Genomic DNA, 26,255 nt, shown 5'->3' on the forward strand with positions numbered 1-26,255 from the left:
AGCCATCATTGCAGTGGTGTAATATACTGCCACAGAGCAGACCTGATCTGGCTTTCATCTGTGTTGTGGGAATGACGTCGTTGTGATCAGAAAATCTCTCACAAGCCTAGTATTTAATTAAGAATACTCTTTTGTTAGTATCCTCTTTTCTGTTAATTCTTGTGACTGTGTTTTGTAGACAGCTTTTCTTGGCATTTTTTCTCCTGTCTTCAGGTGAAGTTACACCGTGGCTTCCTCTCTTCAGATTTTATCGCCTAATCTTCCTGCTGAAAATGTGTTCAAAATGGTTTTATTCCATTCTCCTTCCACTGTATTGGATCTACCACATTGCTGTGTCTGAAAAGCGTATCAGTGGGGCTGCAAAACAGTGCCAGGTCTGTTTAGGTTTGAAGATAGTCTTGCTTGTACTCACCCCAACACAAGAGATTTAGATAAAGTTATTCAAAGAGAAGATGGGGGGGCACCTTCAGTCTCTGCAGACCTGTCACCTCACACATCTCTCCTCTCTGCTTCCAGATTCTTTTGGTACTTTCCATTCTCTCCTAAATCTCTCTCTCTTTCTCCCCATGCCCCATTCACTGTGCCAGAAAACTGACTCCAGCTCTTTGCCAACCCATCATGATGCACCTCAATCTCTTTCCTCTCTTCCAAATACCATTCCTCTCTTCCTGTACATGCATTTTCTTGTTTCCAAGCTGTATGTGCACTCTTGAGCCCTCCCTTTTTAGACTTCTTCCTTATTCTTCCTCACTTGCAGTGAGCTACCACCAGATTGCTTGGAAAGTGCTATAATTTTTCATGGATGCATCTGCTGTCATTGTCTGTTCAGTTGGCCAAAATCATCCTCCATCACTCTTGTTCCTTCCCTGAGAAACATTCAGCTTCACAGAGACTGCTTTTGCAATTGTAGAGTTTACTTAGAGAAAATTAAATAGATTTGAAGCATTGCAAAACTGTGAATATAGAGGCAGAATAGCCATATCTGCATAGGACCCTGGGGAAGCCTGACTTACCAATTAAAGATGTGACATTAAAGCATATGAGGTTTTGGGTTTTCTTTTTGTTTAGGGATCTTCTGTGCAATTTATAAGTACTGGGTTTCTTTCCTTTTTGATTTTCATAAATTCTACTGCTAAAATTGTCAATTTTATATCCCCTCTCCTTCTAGCTGTTGAGTATGGCAGAGCACTGACAATTGGACAACATTTAATCTGATCTCTAAAGGAGTTTGTGGAACTGCAGGGTGGAAAGGCCATCCATGTCTGCAGAAGGGAAGCCAGTGTTCTGTGCTACGTCAGCCGAATGAAGTCCAGGCACTAGCTGGATAGTAGAGAAGACGTAAATAAATAAAAGCTTACTTTTCAAGCTTTGGTATTCCAAGGAAATATAATTATTGCAGTCAGCATTAGAAGTATACTTGCCTGTCTTACCACCTTGTAATGACAGTGTATTTATCTTGCAATAATTACACTGGAAGCTGAAATGATCTTAAAGTAAATGAGCCTTATTCTTCTACAAATAACTACTCAGTGTCTGATCTCAGTGTCCTGAAGAAGTAGTCTTTGTTTCCTGGATTGCTCAAACCAGTTTGAGCACACAACAATCCAGGAGATTTTTCTGTTGCTACAAGAATTCCAGTCCCTTCCTGTGGAATAAAATTATATTCATTTGGGTCCTTCTGTGGAGGTAACGTGTGACAAAATGTGCAAAAAGACACTGCCCATGTTTACGGCATTTGCTTATCAGATCCCTGCTGTGTTTATTTCAGGGAGGGTAATCAACAAGAGAATTAACCATTACGTTTTGATTGCTTGTGAGATTAGTAAATTCCTATCCCAACTGTATGTTGTTAAAAAGAAATGGTTCTGTTCCACAGAGAAGTAGATAGTTCTGATAATCATTTTATCATTCTGGGTGCTACAGCTCTTTGTCTCTCTGTAAATAAGAGCTGAAACCCCATTCTTGATGAATTTGAAAGGAAATAACTGCGAGCATTCCACCTATACAAGCACAAAAATATCTGGATTAGATTACTCATGATACAAACACCAAAGGATTATTTTTTTTAAAGAACTTACTAGTTTTCAAATGTGCTAACTTACCTTTATATTATTTTTACTTAGTAATCTATGTAAGCTTAACAAAAATGGTATTTGAAGATGCAACTCAAGTGTTCGATGGTATGAATGTACTATTAGTATTTAATAACACCGATTTCTAATGCTAATTATGTTTCCAAAAGTATGAATATGCAAAGTAAATCTGAGATAAGCACGAAAAGGTAATGTCCTCCTCACTTTATTTTATTACAGTCAGAGACTAGAAATGAAAGCACAAGTTGCAGATGCATTCATAGCAAAATTCCAGCTGACACCGGATGAAATGAACCTCCTTCGAGGCACGAAAGATGAGCCAATTACTGAGGTATCTCAATGAATGTTAAAAGCTTTGCTCTGAACTAAAATATAGAAATGTCCTAGCTGAACTGTACATGAGATCTTATTATCAGTTTGTAATTCAATCTTTTATGGAGGAATGTACCTTTTAACAGAATGATGAATTTCTGATGAGTTTGAAATGTCACTTGAATTTTTCATCACACAAGAAAAATTCTGGTTTGTGTAACGAGTTTAAGGGGCAAATGAGCTATCGTGTAGTTCTACACTTCAAAAAGACCTCTATGAAGTCTGAATTTTCAATGAAGGTGTTTTAAAGTTTCATCACACTCAAATAATGCAAATGAATTGGTAATATTTAGTATCACCCTTGTGCATGTGCGTGTGCATTTTGCCTATGCACATTTATAGGTACTCAGTGACTTGAATCAGTATAAGCTGAGACTTTACCTCCTTATTTGGTTGATGAAGGTAGTAAGTGCTGATTCACTTTTAGCCACCTTCCAAAACAAGTTTTTGAATATGTTTATGGTTTGAATAAGAAAGCATATTGTTTTGCAATAAAAGCAAACTGAATAACGAGAGAACTGAGTACACTTAATAGATTTTTACTATTGTAGTTGCATAGAAACCTTCACTTAAATGCAGACTACCTGCTGAGATGCACTCTCTCGTTTCCACAGGCATCCTGTTTGCAGTTAAAGCATTATTAAAGACAGGGAACAGATAACCATGAACAGTACTAATGAAAGCACAAATGGAACGTGTTAAATGATTGTGCACTTGAGTAATTGCTATATGCTTTTGTACCAGCTTTTACCAGGTTTCTAAAAAGCACATGTTACAGGGAACAATGACAGCAACACTATGCCGTTTATTCAGTGCTCGGTTTGTGGCAGAACAAGGATTAGCCCTTTTGATACTTCAATCTGTCTAAAAAATGTGCAGAAGTAACTGATATATAATCATAGATGTGCTACTGAAATGTCAGACTTCGGTAAAATCGTATCTGTTCCCTATGATAGACTCAACCTGCGCATTTAAAACATTTTCAGTCGGGTGTCTGTTTTGGCAATTTTGTAATGTTTTTTCTGAAGGACGAGTGATTTGGGTTTTTATGAACATGATCTTCAACACAGTTGATGCAAAGCAGTAGGTTAAATCAGTGTTCCATTTCACTTAGAATATGTATGTTTTTATGTGACTTGAGCCAGAATGAAACTACTTTCCTGAGGCAAACTGTGTTCAAGTCACAGAAGATACACTGAACAGTTTGTCCGAATTATCCAGTCTCCTCCATGATGTTTGAAAGATGACTTCATATTAAGACATGTGATTGAAAATGTTAGTGGGTTTCCATTTGCTCTCTAAAACAGTAACAAAACAACCTTTTTGGCCATGTGTCCATGTCGTCCTGGGTTGTTGTTTTTTCTTTGCTGCTGCTGAGTTATTTAGGGGGGAAGGATTGTCCTGGAAGACCTTGGTCTAGTCTATTGCAAATGCTTGATTTTTCTTAGAAATTGTTAACCCAGTACATATATATATATAAAAAAACAATCTATAATCACTACTACATAATGCTTCAGTTTGCTCTTTCGCTGCTAACATTAGTGGGGAGAGGATGATGGAATCCATAGTAATGTCCTCAGAATCTTCCCAAAATGTTAACTAATAAATGTAAATCACACACATGCTACATAAGACAGGTTAAAAACACATCTTAGCTGCTATTATTTTATTTTTTTTTTCTGGAAGAAAGACATGGTGCAATGGGAAAGAAAAATATCCTAAGGCTCTTCAAGTGGACTGAAAGGTGAGAGGTGACAGAGCGGGGCTTAAATATTAAAAGCAGCGCTTGCAACACAGACCTGCAAGGAACAGAAATACAGAATTGAAATGGGGTTTACAGAGTGCTAGAGATCTGAATGAGAAGTTACTGCTTTCAAACACTGCTTTTTTTAAAATTTATTTAGGATTTTTTCAAGGCTTTGGGAAGAGTTAAGCAAATTCACGATGATGTCAAGATTCTTCTCCGGACAAATCAGCAAAGGGCGGGGTGAGTGTCACTTAAATGAGTGCAAGAAAGCCATTTACCAGTTAAAAGCAGAAGTTACAGCAGGGTCTCATTCTTTACTTCATGTGACTATACATGGGTATTTCACAAAAAAACCCACGGAATAGTTACCTTATAAAATTTTCATAATTTTAATAATGGTATGATTTTTAAATTTGATTTGTACATGCCTTTGCTAGTACTACCTAGTGCAGTATTTGCAAATAAAATCTTTTTGTCTCGTAGCTTGGAAATTATGGAACAGATGGCTTTACTGCAAGAGACATCTTATGAACGACTTTACAGATGGACTCAAAGTAAGACTAAGAATGTTTTTATGTTTATGAATATTATTATGATGATGATTCCTTTAATTTCTTGATGTGGATTGAACTCCACAAAAACGCTTTCCAAGATTCATTGACAAGGCTTTGCATTTCCTTCTTAGTGAAAGATTTCTTGTTAATCAAATAGTTAATTGGAGATTTTCTCTCATTTCTGTTCGTGAAAGTGTATTATTTATTTGTATTTTTAGATGTTTTTTCACAGAGTGCTACTACTGCAGTATTTAGTACTCTAAACAAATTTTTAAGTGTATTGCATTTCATTTACTTGCAGGTTACAGGAAAGTTGTTGGTTTTGAAAATCTAGTAGTAAGATCTAGTTTATTTGGAGAAGTGGCTTATTACCTTTAAAAAAAGAAAAAAAGCCAACCTTATTTTATCAGGGTGCTCTTTGGATGATTTTTTTTACATATGTACTCTGGATCCAATGTAACATCCTGAGAATGTAAAATGTGCTTTTTATTACTTCTCTCTTCTCTGAAGACATTGACAGTAAGATTTGTGAAAAAAAGCTGGTGATGCTATGTTTGCTAGCTGTTCTTCAGTGGATGCTGAAACCTCAAATAATGTTTGTGATCTCATTGTAATGAAAATTCTTCATTTTTATGCCAATGTATGATTTACTTTATATGATTTCCACATTCTTGCCTGGAATATACAAGATTTTATAATTAATGTGATTAAAGTAAAAACAAAACAAAACCAAAAACCATACAAAACAACAACAACAAAACAAACAAAAAATCCAAAGCTAAAACCAAACAGCAAAACAAACTCACAGCTTGCTTAAATACTTGCTCCTTTCTTTTTTTTTAATAGTTTACCTTGAATGTGGTAAACAGTTATGAAAGAACCTGACAGAATTCTGATGATTGAATGCTTTAACATTGGTATGTGGGTTCACACAGATACTAAGCTTCCTGTAATTTTTATTATTGTTCAGTTGTGTGATAGACATGCATTATACAGTGAAGTACAGCTTGTGGGGGAATTTAATAATTTTAACATGAACTAGGCGAGGTAGCATATTCTGAAGGCTTTAGTTGTCAGTTTTTAAACTAATTTTCTTGTTTGACAGCTTGTTATAAAAGGTATTACAATATAAAGAGCGAGCTTTTATCTGTGTTGATATTTTATAGATGAATGCAGGACTTTGACGCAAGAATCATGTGACATTTCTCCAGTTCTCGCACAAGCCATGGAAGCCTTACAAGATAGACCTGTCCTGTATAAGTAAGTAAATGTTCATTATTATCTCTAACAGAATTGAGCATTTCCAGCCTATTAAACTTTAAGATGGATGCAAATTACAGTGCCAAGGATGGTTGAAATTTAGTCCTGTGTCAGGTTGGAAAAAAAAAAAAAATAAAAAAATCATATTTCAACTTTGTAAGATTTCAGAAGTCTTTCTGACATAATTATGGTACAGTAAATGTTACTGGACTTTTTCCAGCTTGCTGGTTTCTAATTAAAGTAGAATGTCAGGCTGTTTTTATTTTAATCTAAATGAATTGTGAATTTCTGCTGCTGGGTTTTTCTGAAGAAAAAAAAATGCTGTCCAAAGCATTGGATTGTCTCATTTAAATTCCCAAAAAATTTATAAAGGCTAATTAGCTTTTACTGAAATGCTTCTGGTAGTCAGAATGTCTTCCATTATGAGTTGTACAGTAATCTCTTGAAAGCAGTCTACTACATATGGGCCTCTAAAGCATAGCAGTACTTCATTTTATATATATAAAATATACTGCTGCTTAATTCTTGTTTGGAGTTTGCTGAAGAGACTTAATGTAAATGAAATCGAACTTAGTAGAGACGACTTAACCACGAGGTGGCACTGTAAGAACTGTTAATTGGAGAAACCATACCTGAAGAGGTGGTACTTACACTTCTTTGCTTTTTAGTTTTGGGGTTTTTTTTAAATGCATTCATCACGTTTTGCAGCTATGGAAAACTACTTCTAGCCACAGACATCCAGGACAGCAGAGTACTAGGCAGTCTTTTGAAGGCTATAGCCTTGTCTTTAAGAGCATCAAATGTGCAAAGGTGTAGGTATGCGACACTAACTCTCCATGGAGCTCTTCATGGGGAAAAAGCAGAGTGCAAGTGGACCTTACAAATTTTGTCAGTATAGGAGAGAGTGCAGAGCTCGACGTGCTCAGTTGGTTCTGCCTGTAAATGTGAGGGAGAGGTGGTGTCACTTGACCTCTACTCTGCCCTGGTGAGACCGCATTTGGAATATTGTGTCCAGTTCTGGGCCCCTCAGTTCAAGAAGGACAGGGAACTGCTGGAGAGAGTCCAGCGTAGGGCTACAAAGATGATCAAGGGAGTGGAGCATCTCCCTTATGAGGAGCGGCTGAGGGAGCTGGGTCTCTTTAGTTTGCAGAAGAGGAGACTGAGGGGAGACCTCATTCATGTTTATAAATATTTAAAGGGTGAGTGTCACGAGGATGGAGTCAGGCTCTTCTCGATGACAAACAATGATAGGACAAGAGGTAATGGGCACAAGCTGGAACACAGGAGGTTCCACTTTAATTTGAGAAGAAACTTCTTCTCAGTGAGGGTGACAGAGCACTGGAACAGGCTGCCCAGAGAGGTTGTGGAGTCTCCTTCTCTGGAGACATTCAAAACCCGCCTGGACGCCTTCCTGTGCAACCTCATCTAGGTGTTCCTGCTCTGGCAGGGGGATTGGACTAGATGATCTTTTGTGGTCCCTTCCAATCCCTAACGCTCTGTGATTCTGTGACCTCCTCAGCTGTTGCACGCAGTGTGTTGCAGTACATCTGGCCATAGCTGAAGATCAGATGCGTTTGCTGCCCCAGGCCCTCTTTCACAGCAGCAAAGGATCAGTCACAACTGTCTCATATTTTATAGGATTCTTTATCAATACAGCCTATATATTCTGTAATAAATATTTTGTTAAATTATGCTACTTTCAAACTTCATAAAATCATTGTTTTGCTTTCTTAACATTTACATATTACATTAACATATACAGAAGATGGGGAAAAAAAACCCCATCTTCTGTATAAATCCACAGCTGGCCAGTTTAAAATGAATCTGCAAAAGAGACTTTATTTTTCTTCTGACATCTGTCTCACAAAGAGCAGTACTGGTATTACCAAAGGTAAACTTGGCAGGTAGGACTTTTCTTCTGCCAAAAAGGCAAAAGTAAATATTACTGTAGAAGATGCAGCCAAATATCTCTCATCATAGATTATCATGCTTAACTACTGGCTACAGCAGTGTTGTCAGAATTGCAGTACTGATGCTTTACATTTTAATTCTCAAGATTTAGTTTATGCCCTTTCAGAAATTTTTGTGTACTTTTATTTAGTACATAACAAACTGCTGCATTTAAAATGTAAGAATTACGTCACAGAAGAAAGTAATTTTAAATTGTTGTTAGCTGTATGCATATAAGCACTGCTGGGTGAACTAAACACTCTTCCTCCAAATCACTGTCCTTGCATCTGATAAAGACTGTGATTGGACTGGGTGAAGGTGAGTAAGATGGAGAAGAGCAGGAGTTTAGAAACAAAACTACAGGTTCTTGTTTTCTTATCTTGACTTCTATCTTGTTAACTTAAGGTGACAGAAAGATTGCACCATGGACGGATTTTTGGGAACTGCAGTCAGTAGGGATCTGAGATAAACATTTCAGTTTGGTTTTCAATTCCTACTTCTAACAGAAAAATTGAGAACTGTTTTGTAGAAAATCCATGGAGTCATAGCTCCAAACAGTGTTTCTCTTCTGTTATCCACTCTGGTTTTCAAAGCTTTTTCTTTACCTCCCTCTTCTCTCCCCAGTTATCGTTACTTTACTGGGTTTTTTAAAAAGTGAAGCTGGGTTGAAAAGAATCCAGATGTTGCTTTCTTCCCCTAAAGTGATTACGTGTAACAACATAGTAGTAAATACTGTGTTTGTAGTGTAAATAATAGTTATTACTGAATTTTGTAAGATGCAGAATTTTGTAATAATTTATACCTTGTTCTACTGAGAGCAAAAGGAAAATGAATAGTTTTCTTTTTCTTTTTAAAACAAAATTATCATTATTAAGTGCTATTTTCAAAACTAGTAACAAGATCACTAGATCTGTTTTGCTGCTGTGTTTTTAATGATCTATTATGTAGCTGTTGGGGGAGGGGGGGGGAGAAAAGCTTTGCTAGTTTCGACAAACAATTGAGATTTTTCACTGCAATGCAGCTACTCCTGGACTGTGGGTAGTCGGCAGATCCCAGATCTCTCCCGCTCTTACTTGCATGATTTTTGTAAATAGCAATTTATTAAAGACTTTTCTCATTAGACTTTTTTTAAAATTGCAGATACTTACTCTCTGAGTTAACAAGTAGAGTGTATGAGGAAAGATTTAAACAGAAAATTCTGGATTCTTCAGTGTGCTTTTTGCCCCCCCCCCCCCCCCCACCACTCAAATAGTAATGTAAATTGAAAAGAACAAAACTGAAGGTTCTCTTGGACTTTTTATAGAATAATGGAAATCTAATTGAACCTAACTTGGAACATGTTTGAAACAGTATATTGTTTTCTTTTGTATTTTGTTCTTCACATCTGTTCATTGTGAATGCAATACTCATTTAACTTCAGTCAGTGAGTAACATGCTTTTTACTATTATTATTTTTGTATCTGTTCAGCTGCTGGGTGTCATTGGTAAGTGACACCGTGCTTACTTTTTGGCATTTCTTCAATTACATTGGAAAAATAAACTGTAATCAGTATTTTCTTTTTCTCCTTTGTAATTTACATGTTTTGTTCAAAATGCTTAAATTCATTTTAAAAAAAAGTGTTCGTGGCTTGCAAAAATCCTCTTTCTAAGCAGATCTAACAGGAATGTTAGCAGTGTTCATTTCCCATCCTTCGCTTGCTGTTGTGCTTCAGCCCCAGCAGGAAGGTAGCCTGCTCCAAAAAGGAGCCATGTGTATGTTCTACTACATCCTCTACTACCAGCAAGCTACTTGAGATTATGCACTCTGGGCTTAATTGTCCATCTATTAAATGACCCATTTTATTAAAACCAGTGAACAGCTATCAAATGAAAATAACTGTTTTGCTGCTGATCACATGGTAGCCTGGAAGAAGGAGAAAGCCTTGTGCTGCAGTGCAATAAGTTGCTTTTTCTGTCAGCCAGCCAGACTACATGTGAACAGGAGTCCTAGACCTGACAATACATGCTTATATGTGCAAAAATGGAAAAGCTGATTTTTCATCTATTTATTTGTTTGTGTGGAGCAAGGGAATGGGAGGATCAGATAGAAGTTATCTGTAGTATCTGTTTAGAGGAGTCAAGAAAGGAGGTGATTTTAAATGCTTTGTAGTAGAAGCATTGATGCAAGATTTCTAGAAGTATAAAAAATGGTTACTCATATTAACTGTCAAGTTGAGCTAATAAACTGTGAAGAGGTGAGCTGTTTTTGTTTTACCCATTTTCATGTTTTGGTAACAGGTACACGTTAGATGAGTTTGGGACAGCGAGGAGAAGTGCTGTTGTCCGTGGCTTCATAGATGCTCTTACTCGAGGAGGACTGGGAGGTACTCCTCGCCCTATTGAAATGCACTCCCATGATCCTCTGAGGTACAGTACCAGCAAGAATGTATATGAAGTAATCGTCCTTTTGCCTGTTGGCACATTGAACCCCTGACACCATAAACTGCTGATTTACACAGAAATGTCTGTCTTTGTTTAGGTACGTAGGAGACATGCTGGCGTGGTTGCATCAAGCTACAGCTTCTGAAAAAGAACACCTAGAAGCGATGTTAAAGCTTGTAACTATTCAAGGTAGTACTAGGTTTTAAAACATAACTTGGGAAGTGATAGAAAGTAAGTCTGATAAGTCAGGAAGTGTGATTAATTTCGTAGGCTGGGCTTCAGTTACGAGAGTCTAAGCTTAGATTTTCGTGGAAATAATTTCAGAATAGCTGGTGGTTGCATTTTGCCAGAAGAAGGTCCTTAACTAAGAAGAGTATTTCAAAATGTACTCTTTTAATTTTACTGTGCTTATAATAGATCAACACTGAACTTAAAAAGGGACATTTTAGACTGTAATTGAAGTTTAAAAAATTGTCTGTAATGAATATATACCTCTCTGAAAAATTTGTCATAGGGTTGCTTATTGATGTGTTGAGGATTCCTGTTATGTCTTGCTCATTTGTTTAGTATATTTAAAAATATGATTCCTTCTTCCTTTAATTCTCTTTATTCTACACTACAAGTAAAATGAAATTTTATTCTGTCATGTAACATACCATTTTAGGTTTACAGAAGTCAGCGTAGGCTGCTCATAGATATGTGAAGCTTTTTAATATCCAGAGCTCTCTGTCATTAACAGAACTGCAGATTCTCATGCTTATTCTTCAGCCCCTTTGCTCTGTGTTAAGTACATAAGACCTATACTTTAAAGACCTTTAGCCTGTAGAAGCTGTAGTATGATTTGCTTCCATAGCTTCAGTGAAAGACTTGTTTAATAAATGAAGCATGTGCACTCAGTTGTAACAAACTCATAAGAACTTATATTTGGTCTGTATCTGGTGAGCTCTTCAGACTGTACATTTTAATTGAATTCTGCTCTGGGATGTAAAGTTTTTCTTTACTGGTGGAAGTATTAATTTGCTTTCCTAATTAACAGTATATGAGCAAGGAGGCTGTTTACGAACTGTTGTAAATCAAACTGAAGGAATGTTGTTGTTTTCTTAACTACAGTTGCAGTGTACTATAGAAGTGAATTTGATATTATTTCCTGACAGTATCTCAGGGAGACAGGAAAGCAGGCCTTGTGATGGTTTTATAGTAGAGAAAAAGACATGGCAGTTCTCTGTAGATGACTGATGCTTCTGCTGTAACTGGGGAGTCCTTCAGGAAAAGCTGGCCCCATGGAGGATGTTAGTGTCTCCCTGCTGTAGACTGGGCTGCTGCTGCTGCCCAGGCCTGCATTTGGTTCTGACATTCACCCACCTCTTTGTGCAGTGCTTTATTTAACTATTAAACCCCTTGGCCTTCTGGCAGGACTTCAGGCAGAGGTGCTATGGCCACATAATTAGATGTATTTAGAGCATTTCAGTTATAGATCAGAGAATCTACTTGAGAATACAGAGAATATAAATGTTTTCAGGAAGAATTAAAAAAAAATAAAATCACAAGGCCAAAACTCTCTTCTGAAGAGACTAGTATAAACAAGAGATTCAGTATTTCTGTCTGAAGCAAAAATATGTTTTCCTAAGCTCTCCAGGAATGAGTTTGCCGTCACTGTTGTACAGCTTTGAAGAAATGTAAAGGGGGATTCTTAGCTTCAAACTGGGAGCAACAAAGCCTGGGAGGTGCTGTCCATTATCTACTTCTCAGCATCTTTGGGACATGTTTTGATGACAGGGATGGTTATGTGATAAAAGCTGTAAGACAAAACAGTACTTAATGGGATACCACTGGGTTTAAGAGAACCACTTATGGGAAATGCAGCCTTATGAAGTACCTTGATACTAGATTCTTATGCTTTATACAGATACAGATCCTGAGTTGGTAGTGGCTTATCAGTGAGCACAGTGTCGATGGTACCAAGATATCCAAGTTCAATTCCCTGTGCCATTGTACAGTCTTCAGGTGCTTGATTGCTCAGGCTACAGCAGAGATTGAGTTAAAAAGTGGACATCTAGTTTATTTACAGTTATAGATAATGACAGAGATTTGTATCTCTAGGCAGCAAGTTTTCCCAACAAAAGTTAGATCTGAGGTAGGCATTTCTGGAGACTTTCATCACAACTGCTTGGATTTTTTTCTGTTCCCTATAGAGGGAGCCCAAGCAAGTACTATAGATAAGATACCTAACGGGGGGATCTAAAGTTAGGTCAGTCAGATGCTTTAACTTTAATTTCAACTTGTCTGGCTTTTTGCAGGTGGACCTGGTTTTATTATTTTAATTCAGGCATCTCTGTTCCAAGTTCAGATTTGTGTTTGAATTTTCCTATGAGCTCTGTGTAATTTCAGGACTATGGAGAATATGATAAATCATAGCTACACAAAAAAGTCCCTTCTCTTCTTAAAATAAAAAAAAGTGAAAACAAGAGCCACATGTAGCTATGGGTGAGACGGAGGTGGATTTAGTCCCAGTGGAAGAAAAATGGTGAATGCCACATTTTTTGAGAAATGTTCCCATCCCGATTTTTACTTTAAATAGAACCAAACTATGTAGCCCATAATCAAGTAATCAAGAATAGCTTTTTAAAAGTGTTGAAATCTTCAGCTTGCAAATGTTAACTGTTTACAATTAATCTAACCAAAAATGCTACTAAAATTTTGGGCACTGAAAATGCATTCAGGAAAGTTAAACTATTTTGCGTTGTACTGGACAAGCATAAAGCATCTGGCTCTCTTCTCTGGGGCTTAGGTTTTCTGCTCACAGGAGCCTTCCAGTCTTACAGAGGTCTTGCACTTGAAAGGAAGGGAGATTGCAGGCGTTCTGTTTAAGAGATGCAACAGAAACCCATTTTTCATGGAGTTACAGGAACTCAGCTGGAGAGCAGAAGCCAAATGAAGTTCAGGAAAGATCTCTCCTTTACAGAAGAGTATGTAGAGAAAAATGATATGTGGTGTAGCAGGCAGCCAGAAGCGTATCTTCAGTAATGAACTGTTTTCTAGAAGTGGTTTTGGGTTTCTCAAGAATTGTTTATTCCATAGTTATTTTATGTGATGTACTAATATTTCGTTATATGACCCATTGTGCTGGAAGGTTTTTTTTTACTGTTCGCTGAATCTAAAATATTCTAATTGGACAGGAAAATTTATGTGAAGACACAAGCATATGATATATCAAGATTGTAATTTCATGTTCTTGGGTATTTGAACTTGTATATTTTTGCAGCTAAAGCTTTCATACTCAACAACTTGTTAAGTCAATGTGGTCTAGATATACTATTGCAAATATGTGCTAGGTACTTGTTATATTGATGAACTGTGAAAGTGTGACTGTTCCCACTGAAAAACGTGTAAACTTTTAGGGTGTATCTGGGAGCTAGCCACTGCATAACAGACCACACATCTCGTGGTTTTTAATCTTGCTTTCTTCCTTGATATCCGTACTCAAATATGTAAAGATATTTTTATTACCTTGCCAATTTAGTATTCTGAAATTCTTACAGCCACCACGCTGAATTCAGTTGTTTCTGCTTATGCAGCTTTTCACATATCATGGTGTAAAGAGGCGTTGGCACAGATCTCTGATCTTTTATAATTTTTACTCTCAGAAGTAATCTCTTTTGGTCTGAAATAAGATCTACAAAATAAAGCTTCGGGTCATCTGATTTCTATCACATGTCACTGTGTTTACTGTTAATTGCATGGGTCCCATCTGAAGATGAACTCCTGTTGACAAGTTTTAAATTAGAATTAAAGTACTGCTTTCTCCATAAATCTGTTTTGAGTTGTTACTGAAGTGAGAGCTTGAAGATCTGTTGCTTTCAGTTTGATTGATTTATGACAGTGCTGGTTGCCATGCAACAATTCATTTCTGTGCCACAGTAAGACAGGGCAATATTCTCCTTTGTGTATAGTTTTGTGAAAGATGAGTTTCAATTGCTGCTGAGGAGGAAGCGTTTGCTAATGCAGCACACAGCAGCGTGGAGGTACATATGTGACTTAATTTGTAACAGTGCTGACAGACACATGTATTTATGGTTCAGGCCTTTCAAAATGGTATGAGCTGTTGCTCCTTGAGCATCTCACTGGCCTTTTTTTCCTGATTAATTTCATGAAGTGCTGATATGGAGCTTTACTGTGACAGTTTCTTGCTAGATCATTTATTCTTCCCCTTGCTCCTTATCCCTCAAATCCCCAGGCACGACGTTGTGCTAGGAAGCAATTGCATAGCATAAGGTAATGTCTCTCCAGGACTCTGTTTTGTCATGTAGCTATTTCTTAATGGCTATATTTGAAGTTCAGTGGAGATATAAACTAGTCTTATGGAGAAAAGAACATGCAGTTCATAATGCTTTTTATGGAGGAGTAGCTCCTACATTTGTTTATTTGTTTTATAGTATTGAAGAAAAGAGAACTGCATTTACATAATCTTAGCATGTGTTTGCATTAACTGTAGGTGTGGAAGAAAATATTCAAGAAGTAGTTGGACACATCACAGAAGGCGTCTGCAGGCCTCTGAAGGTGAAGTATTTTGTTTTCCTTAGTATTCTAAATAAAAACTGTTCTGTCATGTTTTTTCCAGAACCTGTGTCCCCATCTCTACAATGTATTTTCATTGGCCTTGGTTAAGAGCTAGATTCTCAACTTCAGCAGTCATAAACCCTTCAAAATGAAAGATTCCACAGTTCATAGATACCTGGTTTAAACAGTCATATAGTGGGAGATACTAAGATACTAAATCTGTGTCTTGATTTTGATTTACTTTTCCAAAGTTCAGGGGTGCTTATGTACAAAAATTTACATTTGAATTAAGTACATAGGAATGGCAAAAAAATAATTTACTACCCTGTTTTTCATAGTCACTATTTGAATATACTTTTAGGGAAGAGTGTACAGGTTATGCAGTTGTGTCATGGTGCTTCTGTAGAACGGTTTCCTCACCTGTTTGTAGACATACCTAAGGACTTACTGAGCCATAGCTACTGTCTTTGTATTTAATAAACCTCAGTAAATTTTTCTTGCATGAATATGTCAAGTTGATATAAAATGTTGGTATTCTCAGCATATCCTGCAGGAAGGAAGTGCACAGTTTAACTGCATGCTGAAGTGAAAAGCCAACTCCTTTTGGTTTGGTTTTGTTTAATTACTTCAGCTCTTGTACTGAGAGAAAGCATGAAAAATTGTTTCCTACTTACCATCTTTATGCTACCCTGATTTACTGTATTTCTGTTGCATCCCTCCACAGTTGCCTTTTTTCAAACTACAGCCTTAGTCAGTTTGGGGGACCCATTTGATAGAAATCATTAATAATGATCCATCAAATGACTTGTCTTATTTATTAGATGTGCTTCACATAAGCACGAAATAAAATAATCAAGATGTTGAAGCTGATACCTATAATTGCCTGACCAGGCAATGTATAAATCCAAGTCTTTTTTAAAAAATATATTGTACTAATAATTTCTTAATAAATTTCTCTTAGAATGCTGTAGCTATAACAACTGTGTCCAGTTGCCAGATACTTAGTCTCAAATGTTAACAGATAGGTTCTGAAAACTATACATAAGTTCCTGATAAGAAAGGGTTAAGGCCTGAAGAGAGGTAAAAATCATGAAAGTGCCATTTAGAATGTCACAGAATCACAGAAGGGTTGAGGTTGACAAGGACCTTTGGAGATCTGGTCCTAGCTCCCTGCTCCAGCCAGGCCACCTAGAACCGGTTGCCCAGGATGAGTTTTGAGTATCTCCAGGGATGGAGACTCCACAGCCTCTCTGGGCAACTTGTGCCAGTGCCTGATCACCCTTACAGTAAAAAAGTGTTTACTGATGTTCAGAGGCAACCTCCTGTGTTTCAGTTAGTGACTAGTACCATAATTATGATCATCCTTCACAGCCTTTAGTTTTCCCTTTCACATGCAGGCACCTGGGAGAGCAGTGCAGGGATAGGATAAGTCAGCGTCTGTCACAGCTTCATGAGCACCCAAGGACTGACCCTGGGGCAGCCTTTTATGAGTGGATTGAGACTTATGTGTACCATGGAGACAGGACATCAACTGTCCAATGATAACAACAGGCAGCACTGTTTTGGTCTGTGTAGGCAGTATCTCCTCGTTGAGATACACAGCCAACGTATCTGGTCATTAGTTATGAATGTATCTATGTAAATACACGTAGGAGGTGTATGATCTCTCCTTTAAGTGAAGGTGAGATTAATTGAGGTGAAATTCTCTCTTTTTGGGCAAAATACATAATACTTTGGGTATTCTGAATTGCTGCATGATGCTAATGATCAACTGTTGTAGTTCAGGGATTTTTCATCTTTGCAGCTGTTCTTGCTATTAAGTGCTGGGAGAAATCCAGTATGTATTGGTATTAATCTGTCAAATGATCTCATTATTTTGAAATCCTCAATAATAAATTGCAACAAAAATCAGAAATGGGATTTTTTTTTTTTTTTTAAGATGACTTGCACCTGCTTGTTTTCTACCCAGAGGCTTGGCAACCAAGAAGCACTTTGGTTCAAACAGAATGTTGTAGTTACCTGGACATGCTCTTTTTAAATTTATTTTTCAAAAATCAGACATACATTGCATGTAAATCAGAGAGCTTGGTTTTTGAAATGTATGACCTGAAGGATGCTTATATTTCTTTATTCTGCAGGTGAGAATTGAGCAGGTGATTGTTGCCGAGCCAGGAGCGGTTTTACTGTACAAGATTTCTAATCTTCTCAAGTTCTACCACCATACAATCAGGTATGCAAAATTACAAAGTATGGTAAATATATCTGGTTTTATTGTGTGTATATATAAAGATTAATACAGTAAAAAGAGTATTTTTGTGGTTTAATTTTTGCTCCGTACTATGGAACTAAGGAGAAATGTGCATGATACCATGTTTTCTAATTATGCTCTTGTGTTTTTCTGTTGGGAAGATGCTTGCCTCATTCCGTATCTTGCTGTTGAAGGTGCACCAGTCATCTTCCAGCCTTCCACTAATATTAGTAATTGAGCTTCTTTTCTGTCTGAAAAGACATTCAGATGTTGGGCAGACTGGGATAAGTGGTTCATGGGCATCTCCCACTCTGTTTATCATCCTCAACTGTGATGGTGCTACAGGTCTGTGGTAGAACACATGTAAGACCTATTCCTAATTTTATTGTCAAAAAAACCTGAAAGATTTTTGCAGTCATTTTTCTGTCTCCGAAGTTAGTGTTTCCCAGTGGTTGTAAAGCTTGGTGCACTTGAAAATGTGGTGTTAAAATGGGGTGTGATAGGCAGTATGATATGTTGCTTTCTGTCTTGTTAACAGTGATACATTGCTTAAAGACCACTGAAGTACTTTCTGCCGTCTGAATAATTTTCTCTGTAGAGAGGTGCTCCACCTGACTAATGAAGGGAAAATGCAGCTTGAGAAACGATCTATTAAATGCAACAAGATTATTATCTGAAAATCAAGCTACAAGTTTAAATTAGTCCTATTACGATGCAATGACTTTTTACTGCCATTTTTGTAGCTTAAAAGTGCTCTTACTTTAGATGGGAGGTATATCTGTGAGAGGAGCATAGTCATGTAGTGCCATTTAAGGTTTGTGCAGTATCTGTGCAAATTGTAATAGCTTGATACTTGGAATAGCAAGATGTTAATTCTTACGTTTTTGTTCATGTAATCTGTTTGCTGGAGCAGAAGTAGACTTACAGAATAGCATAAGTAAAAATCAGTAAATTTTAGACGTCTACTTAAAACTTTGTGCAAAGCTTTTGATAGCCTGTACTTAATATCTGCTTAATGACATAGTTGATAATGATTGTTCTCATAGTAATGTTATGAGTGAATCTCTCAGCTAATTTGGAGAACTGTTCTCTGTAATTATTTGTTGTAAATTTTCATCTTTTGAAAACAGTTGTATTTGAAATTCTGTCTAAAGTATCTGACCTTGTCATGTCCAATCCCCCTTCACCTTATTTAATTATTCTTAATTTTGTTTTCAGTGCTATTGTAGGAAACAGTGCAGCCACACTGCTGACAACAATTGAAGAAATGCATTTGTTGAGCAAGAAAATATTCTTTAATAGCCTGAGTCTTCATGCAAGTAAATTAATGGACAAGGTTTGTTTCAAAGTCATACAGTTTTGCGTTTCAAAACACACTTTCATTTACCTTTTGTCTAATAACAGTATTAGATGAGTAGCAGTTTTGTATGCCAACTTTTCCTAAAACTTAAGTTTTGTAGTTTCTGTACTTTAGCTATGGAACTACATAAAAAACTTCCTGTTTGTTTTAATTCTTATAATAGTTTTTTGGGGTTTTGTGAAAATGTGGCTAAAATACTGTTGTTAGCAGTAATTGTCTACAGAGCAGTTCACATTTTTTTCAAATCTATGCGAAACAACAAAATTAGGAGATTTTCGTAAGTGTGATTGAGCAAAGTCAGCTGATTGAGCTAGATAATTTGTATTAATGCATCATCATATCAGCAGTTAATTACAGATGTGCATAATTCCTTTCTTGAAGTTATGAACTATATCCCAAGATGGTAAGCTAAATAAAAAACAAAACTTGGGCTTTTGTGTCTTCTTTTATAAAAACAGTTTTACCATGTGAACATAGCTGCCATTAAAATCAGAGTATACATTTGTTATACCAAACAATAGTACCTAAGCCAGCGTCACTTTCCTGGTATCTTTTCTTCTCCTGCTGATTTGTTTCAGTGAACATCCCATTGTTCAATAGCAAATACAGCTCTTTCTAATTTCTCACTGTTGTATTTGTATCATGTTGCTCTTTGTGGATCTGCCCTTTCAATCTCACCTCTCTAAAGTCTAAGCCAAGTCCAAGAAAATTTTTAGGCTCCGCATCCCTACACAGCTGATCTTCATCCAGCATCCCTGTCTGAGATATGATGAGTTGACTAGGCCCTAAAGCTGAGAAGAGATGCCTTTCTTTGTTCCTAGTTACTGCACAACCCCAGAGTTCAACAAAGCTGTCACGTTACTGGGGTTTTTTTTCCAGTTTTAAAAAAAGAAGTTGTGGAAAACAATGAAGTTTTGTAAATATATTTCTAAATTATTTGTGCTTAACCTACAAATGTAAATAATGCATGGATTTACAGAAACTATATTTTGTGCAAAGCCTTTAGCTTGCTGACAGTTTTTTGATTTTCTGAGTTTGGTCAATGTTGTTCTGAGATCTCAAAGTAGTTTTCTCATTCTGCACAGCTTGCATCTGGTCCCAATTTCCTGCCTTTCTGCAAGGGCTGAGGAATGACTTTCTCAAAGGAACAGTTGTTGTTCCTCTTCTTCCCTTCAGTATATACCAGTGACTCCTTTCAGTGGTTTCATTCCTTCATCCGGTTACTCTTTAGTTGCTACCACTCACAGTCTGTACTACTAAAGTCCACTTAGTGCATAGTTTGTTGTCATGGGGTATTTCCATTTGAATGCACTGTCATCAGAATAGTATTTCCTCTGCTATTAGTGCTTTTTCAAGGGCGAGTTAAAGCTTGAGTTTGTAAAACATACAATGGACAGGGACAATATGAATTCACACACACAAAAAAATAAATCAAGCTTACGGCTTGCTGTGGGAATATGCTAGCTGTATATGAATTCCTCAAAACATTTTGTTTCCTAATATGTAAGCTAAAATGAAGTATCTGTGAACTTGTTCCTTTTATGAAGAAAATTCAGTGATGGACCTTAGCAAAAATATATGACTGGTCTCTACTTAAAAAGAATGTGCAAACAAAGTAGTTCTCAAGGAAGGAATTTTTCCTGGCTTGGAACTGTAGGAAAGCTCTGTATTCCTCTCTGTTGTATTTAGCTCTGTTGTATTTATCCTGCTGGGTCTTACATCTGTACTCAAACAGGATCCAGCATAATTTTTTCTACTCCCGTAACTCATAATCTTTGTATTTCTGTTTTGGATCATGTGGTGGTTTCAGTTTGGACACAGAACTTGGAAGAAGGAGGAATTCATAAAGGAATTGTGACCCCCCAGTTCATAGTGTGTGTTCTTTGTATTGTCGCTATGGGAAGGTTGTATAATCCTCTGTGCCCTCTTGGTTCCCCTTCCCTTAGCCTCCAGCCTGGATGTATTTGGCTCTAGATGCGGTCATTGCCTTATAAAGGAGTCAAATTTGGTTTTAAGGACATTGAGTGAGGGTGGTAATTGCAGTGCCACCTTCAGTGGTGGTGTATTACAAATAATGAATGGCATACCAAGCCTACCATGTAACGTAAAAAGATTATAATATTGCGCTTTCTCATAAACACATTTAATAAATTAAATCTGTAACACTGACAATTTTATGTGTGTATGTGCCCTATGAAGATCTTTCCTGAGGATATAATTGAGGGCAAAAGCTTAAAGGACTCAGAAGAGGATTAGATAGATGAATAACAAAGGCATCCATAATTACTTGTTAAATCCTGAAGCACAGAAATTAATAACAAGGTATGATGTGTAGTTCTTGTAACTGAGAGTTTTAGACAGTCCTGTGAAGCACCTTATATTATTACCTTTTATGAGTGGACTACTGAATTGGTAGAATTATAGAATGGCTTGGGTTGGAAGGACCTTCAAGATCTGCTCCATGATCTTGCCAGGCACAGAGGTGGGACAGGCTGGCCTGTAGTTCCCTGGGTCTTCTTTTTTTCCCTTTTTAAAAATGGAGGTTGTTTCTCCTTTTCCAGTCCGTGGGAACTTCACCAGACTGCCACGACTTCTCAAATATGAGGGATAGTGGCATAGCAACTTCACCCACCAGTTCCCTCAAGATCTGCGGATGCAGCTTATCGAGTCCCATGGACTTGCACACTTTCAGGTTCCTTTGGATGGTCTCAAACCTGATCTTCTCTTCCTTCTCCCACTCCCTGCCTTTGCCTTCTGCAACTTGGGCAGTGTGGCTTTAGCACTTGCTGGTGAAGACTGAAGAAAAAAAGTCATTAAGTACCTCAGCCCTCTCCATATCTTTGGTAACCAAGTCCTCCATTTCCTTCTGGAGGGCCTACATTTTCCCTAGTTTTCATTTTATCACTGATGTACCTGTAGAAGTTTTTCTTGTTGCCCTGGTGACTTATAATTCCATCATGGCTTTAGCTTTCCTAACCTGATCCCTGGCTGCTCAGACAACTTCTTTGTATTCCTCCCAGGCTACCTGCTCTTGCTTCTACCTTCTGCTGGCTTCCTTTTTGTGTTTGAGTTTGTCCAGGAGCTCCTTGTTTATTCATGCAGGCCTCCTGGCATTTTTGTTTGACCTCCTCTTTGTTGGGTTGCATCAGTCCTGAGCTTGGAGGAGATGATCCTTCAATGTTAACCAGCTTTCTTGGGCCCCCCTTCCCTCCAGGGCTTTATCCCATGGTACTCTACCAAGCAAATCCCTGAAGAGGCCAGTCTGTTCTTGTGAAGTCCAGGGTTGTGAGCTTGCTGTGCACCCTCCTCACTGCCCTAAGGATCTTGAACTCTACCACTTCATGGTTGCTGCAGCCAAGGCTGCCCTTAAGCTTCACATTTCCTACCAGCCCCTCCTTGTTGGTGAGAACAAAGTTCAGCGTAGCACCTCTTCTTATTGGAAGTTACCATCTGTGCACTCCAGGAACTTCCTGTGGATTGCTTATGCCCTCCTATGTTGTTCCTCCAACAGATACTGAGGTGGTTGAAGTCCCCCATGAAAACTAGGGCTTGAAAAAGTGAGGCTGCCTGTGTCTGTCTATAGAAGGCCTCATCTGCTATGTCTTCCTGGTCAGGTGGCCTGTAGCAGACCCCCACTACAGTGTCCCCTGTCCCTGCCCTCCCTTTAATCCTGACCCAAAGGCTCCTCATCCCTCCCCAGATGGAGCTCCATGCACTCCAGCTCGTCATTAACACAGAGGGCAACAGCCCCTCCTTGTCTCCCCTGCCTGTCCTTCCTAAAGAGCCTGTATCCTTCCATTTCTGCACTCCAGTCATAGGAGCCATCCCGCCACATCTCCGTGATGCCAATAAGATCAAGGTGTGTGCATGTCTCTAACTTCTGTTGTTTATTCCCTATCCTACATGTGTTTGCATAGAAGCACTTAAGTTGGGCCCCAGTGAAGCTAACTTCCTGGCTGCAGTGGCTGGAATCCCATTGTGCTGCTCCTCAGGTGCTCTCCTGCTGACCTGTAGTCCTGCTCCAGGCACTGGGCATCTGTTGCTGGTACTGGCATCAGACTGGTAGGAGCGGGATGGACTGAGGTTCCCTCCACCAGCAACTGCAGTTTAGGCTTTAAGGAGATAAGACAGAGAATGATGTCTTATTACTCTTGTGGCTGAAATCAGGTTTACTTCACAAAAAATACAACATTAATAGGCTGAATTACACTCAGAGAAACATTAGTTTCCATCAAATAAAAAACCTATTTTATCATAAGTTTAATTCTCCTGTTACTTAATTTAGTACGTTAATACACAGATAACCAACTTTTATGCCTTTTCATATGTTTTAGTTAATTTAGTAGTGAATGTCACAATGCTTTTACCTTTTGAGGAATCTCAAGGTTGCTTTTTACCATCCTTTTTATTAATGTGTGTTCAGAGCAAAATTGTGTATATGTACTAGTAGGGTTCTCTTCATATCCAACCTTTTTACTAGCTTTTTCCTATGTATCCTTTGCAACTGCTTCCAGAATTTTTTTTATGTTCAGAGAAGATTAAAGCACTGGAAAACAAACCCGTTGTGCTTATGTATGTAATTGCAGAGGCTTCATTGCTGCTTCTGTTACGCACAAAAAGAATACTCGCTTGTAAATTTAGTAAATTACTTTTCACTTGGACAGTCTGGAAATCATGGTTCCTTATTTCCGCTTGTATTTTGCATCATAAGACATTGATAAGCCTGTTTCAAATAATATCAGCTGTCCACTACTTTGTTTAAAATATGGTTCTTAAGGAATTTAAATAACTTTGGAAATAGATTAAAATATAAATAGCGTTCTTAAAAATATTTTTATTTGTATAAACTTAAGTGCCTCTTTTGTTTAGATCATTGGAAAGTAGTGAAATAGCCTACATGAGTTACACCATCTTAATGATAGTGTTCCCTCAGTATCATCAGTTGTTGCTGATAATCTAAAAATTGCAAGGAAAAAATTCTGAATGGAAGTAAATTCTACAATTTTTATTTAATTTAAAGAGTATTTAAGTGTTTTCTTAATTGCTGTTTGTAGCTACAAAATTCCAGAAGACTTAGTCGTAATTACCAGTGAATTTGTAACTTGACAGGAGTCTCTTTAGCCCTGTGTCAATTCTCTTGTCCTGCAGTGTGGCAAGAACTGTCTAGAAGCACTGGTGTGTTGCTGTGTCTTGCTGTGGTATGCCTTTTTAATATCTATAGCCTGTCTAGTAGCTGATAGACCAGAATGGTATTTAAGGCAATCTTTCTCTTAAGTATATAGCTAGTTGAGAACTCTTTTGAGACAAGGCAAGTTTCATTAACTAGGCTAACTCTTTAAGATCCCTTCCTTTGGATGCAGACGAATGACAGGATGGTAATTTGATGTCCTCATCACCACAGACAATTTAATTCCCTAGGTTATTGATTATGCTGAGTTGAGCATTGCCTTTGGTTTAATTTTTGAGGAACAACAGGAAACTGAGACTTCAGGCTGTTCTTTCCAGGACAAGAAAAGAGCTTTCTCTTCACATCTGCTTTTGAGAGAAGCCCTGTATTATATAAGGAGTGTCACAAGCATGGAGCTGTATGGAGACTTAAAGGCGATCTTAGATCAGAATTCTCCTTCTTGGTTGTTAAGCTGTCAGTGTAAATGATACAGGGAAATCCCTGGTTACTTCAGAGTACTTACTGGGTTGCTCAGAAGCCATTTCCTATGAATGTGTTTCTTCATAACATCAGAATATCTCAAGCATCCTGGTTGTAATCTGAAAATAAGGTAGTCAGCAGTTCTCACAACTTCAGACTCCTCTGTCTGAGAAACCCTTTCTACAGTGTTGTCATTCAGACTTCTCAGGTAGCTCTTTGTGATCGAACATCCATGTAACAGAAATAGTCAGAGTACTGCTTGAGAGCAAGTCCACTGTTCTCACAGAAAGGCAGTACACAAGGGAGTCTCTTTGGCTCCAGTACTCCTCAAACCCTGACATGAGGCTTGGTAACAGAGTCATTGCAAAGCCACTTTGTTTTCAGGGTTTAAAGTGTCACTCATAGCTTTGAGATGCTCAGGTTGTTGTAGAGCTCAGTGCTAACATCATATAGAAGCTGTGCATCACCATCCTTCTCCTGTGTTGCTGAAGGTTTGGTGCATTGGCTTTACTGCAGACACTGTCTCTCCTTTGCATTGTTGGCTCTTGTCCTTCATAGGCAGTGTTGGGCAGTCTTGCCAATGCTTTCTGGCTCTGGTAACAATTGGTTTGTTCTGGTGGTTGGTTTAGCCAGAATGATTTTTGGCCAATGTTAGTGTCCCTGTGCTGAAAACACCTGTTTGTATTTGCTACTTTTTATATTTCTTGGACCTAGCCATAGGTCTACCAGCCATGCTAGGAAAGCAGGTCAGAATTATAGGTTCAATCGTTATGTATCCTTTTATATGTTTTGTTACACCCCGTGCTAATAAATCAAACGTTTACGAATTTGGGGTTCTAACTAAGAACAGCCTCATACAGACCGACGTTTTACGGACAATGACAAATCCAGGAGAAAATACTAAATGAAAATAATTATCAGAACAACAGAAACTCTTCCCATGAAACTGGAAGTGAAGTTCAGAGTGCCTAATGCATTGGAGTGGTTGGACTGCTCTTTCAGTTCTCATGTTGAGAGAATTGTCATTTAAAATCATGAGTCCACTGGTGAGGCATTTTAATGAGCCTGTTAGACTAACCCATGCCAGCATGTTTTATTGGACCAGCTAATACATTAGGAGAGTGGGAATTTTCAAGCGTACCTGTCCTTACTCTTGCTTCAGTAGTACTCCAAAACAATTATTAAAGGAACGAATAATTGAAAACATTTAATTAAATGGAGTGAGTTATAAGAGATTATGCCAAACTGACATGTCATCTGCTGTCTGAGCTGTTAGAAGATTATTAGTACCCCGAATCAAGTTTGGGGATTCTTATTCCTCAATGCTGTTCTTTTTAAACTAAATGCATGCAAATTAAGTGCTGTGATCACATTAGCTTGTCAATGGGAGAGATATTAAAACATTGCATGGGAATAACTAAATTTCTCCCTCATAATTTGATTCCTTTCAGACTGAAACCTATGAGGTTTCTGGGAAACCATAGGTGGGGCAAATCAAATGACACTGGTTGATATGATCTGAATGCTGTTGTGGTTTTGAATGGATCCATGTGAACAAGCCAAGCTAGCAAGAATTCTGCTGTTGTCTTTTCTTCCAAGACCAACTTGGTAGCTGAAAAGAAAAGCATGCTATTAGGTGCTCCACTTTGGTGAATATCTGTAGAATCCTACAAGAACTCCAAAGAGTTTAGAATAGCTTTACTGAAGCTTTTCTGGTAGATGTGCACTCAAGTTTCTTAGACTGCTGCGATGAATATTGTCTCAATTTGTAGAATGAACTTCTGTAGTTGATGCTGCTCAGTTGTAACTGACAGGATGGAACATCCAGGTACCTTTTTCCAAGGTTTCACATCTGCAATGCTTTGTTTCCACTCCCTGCCAGTGAGGTTTTTAAAAGACTATTAAAAGCAATTAGGCCCTTAAAAAAACCGTCAGCCTTTAGTTTGTTACTCTTAAGCAGTGCTTTCACTGAGTCTTCTGTGCTTAAAATTACCTTCTTGTTTTATTTAATACTAGTATCACAGAATTGCAGAATGGATGAGTTCA

The 26,255-nt window shown here is 37.8% G+C and overlaps 1 protein-coding gene across 1 annotated transcript in view; it reads left to right on the plus strand.

Annotated features, from left to right (window-relative positions):
• Positions 1-2,146: 2,146 nt before the first annotated feature.
• Positions 2,147-26,255, plus strand: part of COG6 (component of oligomeric golgi complex 6) — a 38,039-nt gene continuing 13,930 nt past the window's right edge. Inside the window, exons 1-10 of the mRNA XM_010185481.1 lie at positions 2,147-2,180; positions 2,282-2,424; positions 4,370-4,452; positions 4,696-4,766; positions 5,933-6,026; positions 10,254-10,382; positions 10,495-10,586; positions 14,890-14,954; positions 17,093-17,184; positions 18,421-18,538. Coding sequence (XP_010183783.1) covers positions 2,147-2,180; positions 2,282-2,424; positions 4,370-4,452; positions 4,696-4,766; positions 5,933-6,026; positions 10,254-10,382; positions 10,495-10,586; positions 14,890-14,954; positions 17,093-17,184; positions 18,421-18,538 — 921 coding nt within the window. The remainder of the gene's footprint in view (positions 2,181-2,281; positions 2,425-4,369; positions 4,453-4,695; positions 4,767-5,932; positions 6,027-10,253; positions 10,383-10,494; positions 10,587-14,889; positions 14,955-17,092; positions 17,185-18,420; positions 18,539-26,255) is intronic.

The sequence above is a fragment of the Mesitornis unicolor genome, unplaced genomic scaffold (genome assembly GCF_000695765.1).
Source record: "Mesitornis unicolor isolate BGI_N332 unplaced genomic scaffold, ASM69576v1 scaffold12125, whole genome shotgun sequence".
Lineage (NCBI taxonomy): Eukaryota > Metazoa > Chordata > Aves > Mesitornithiformes > Mesitornithidae > Mesitornis > Mesitornis unicolor.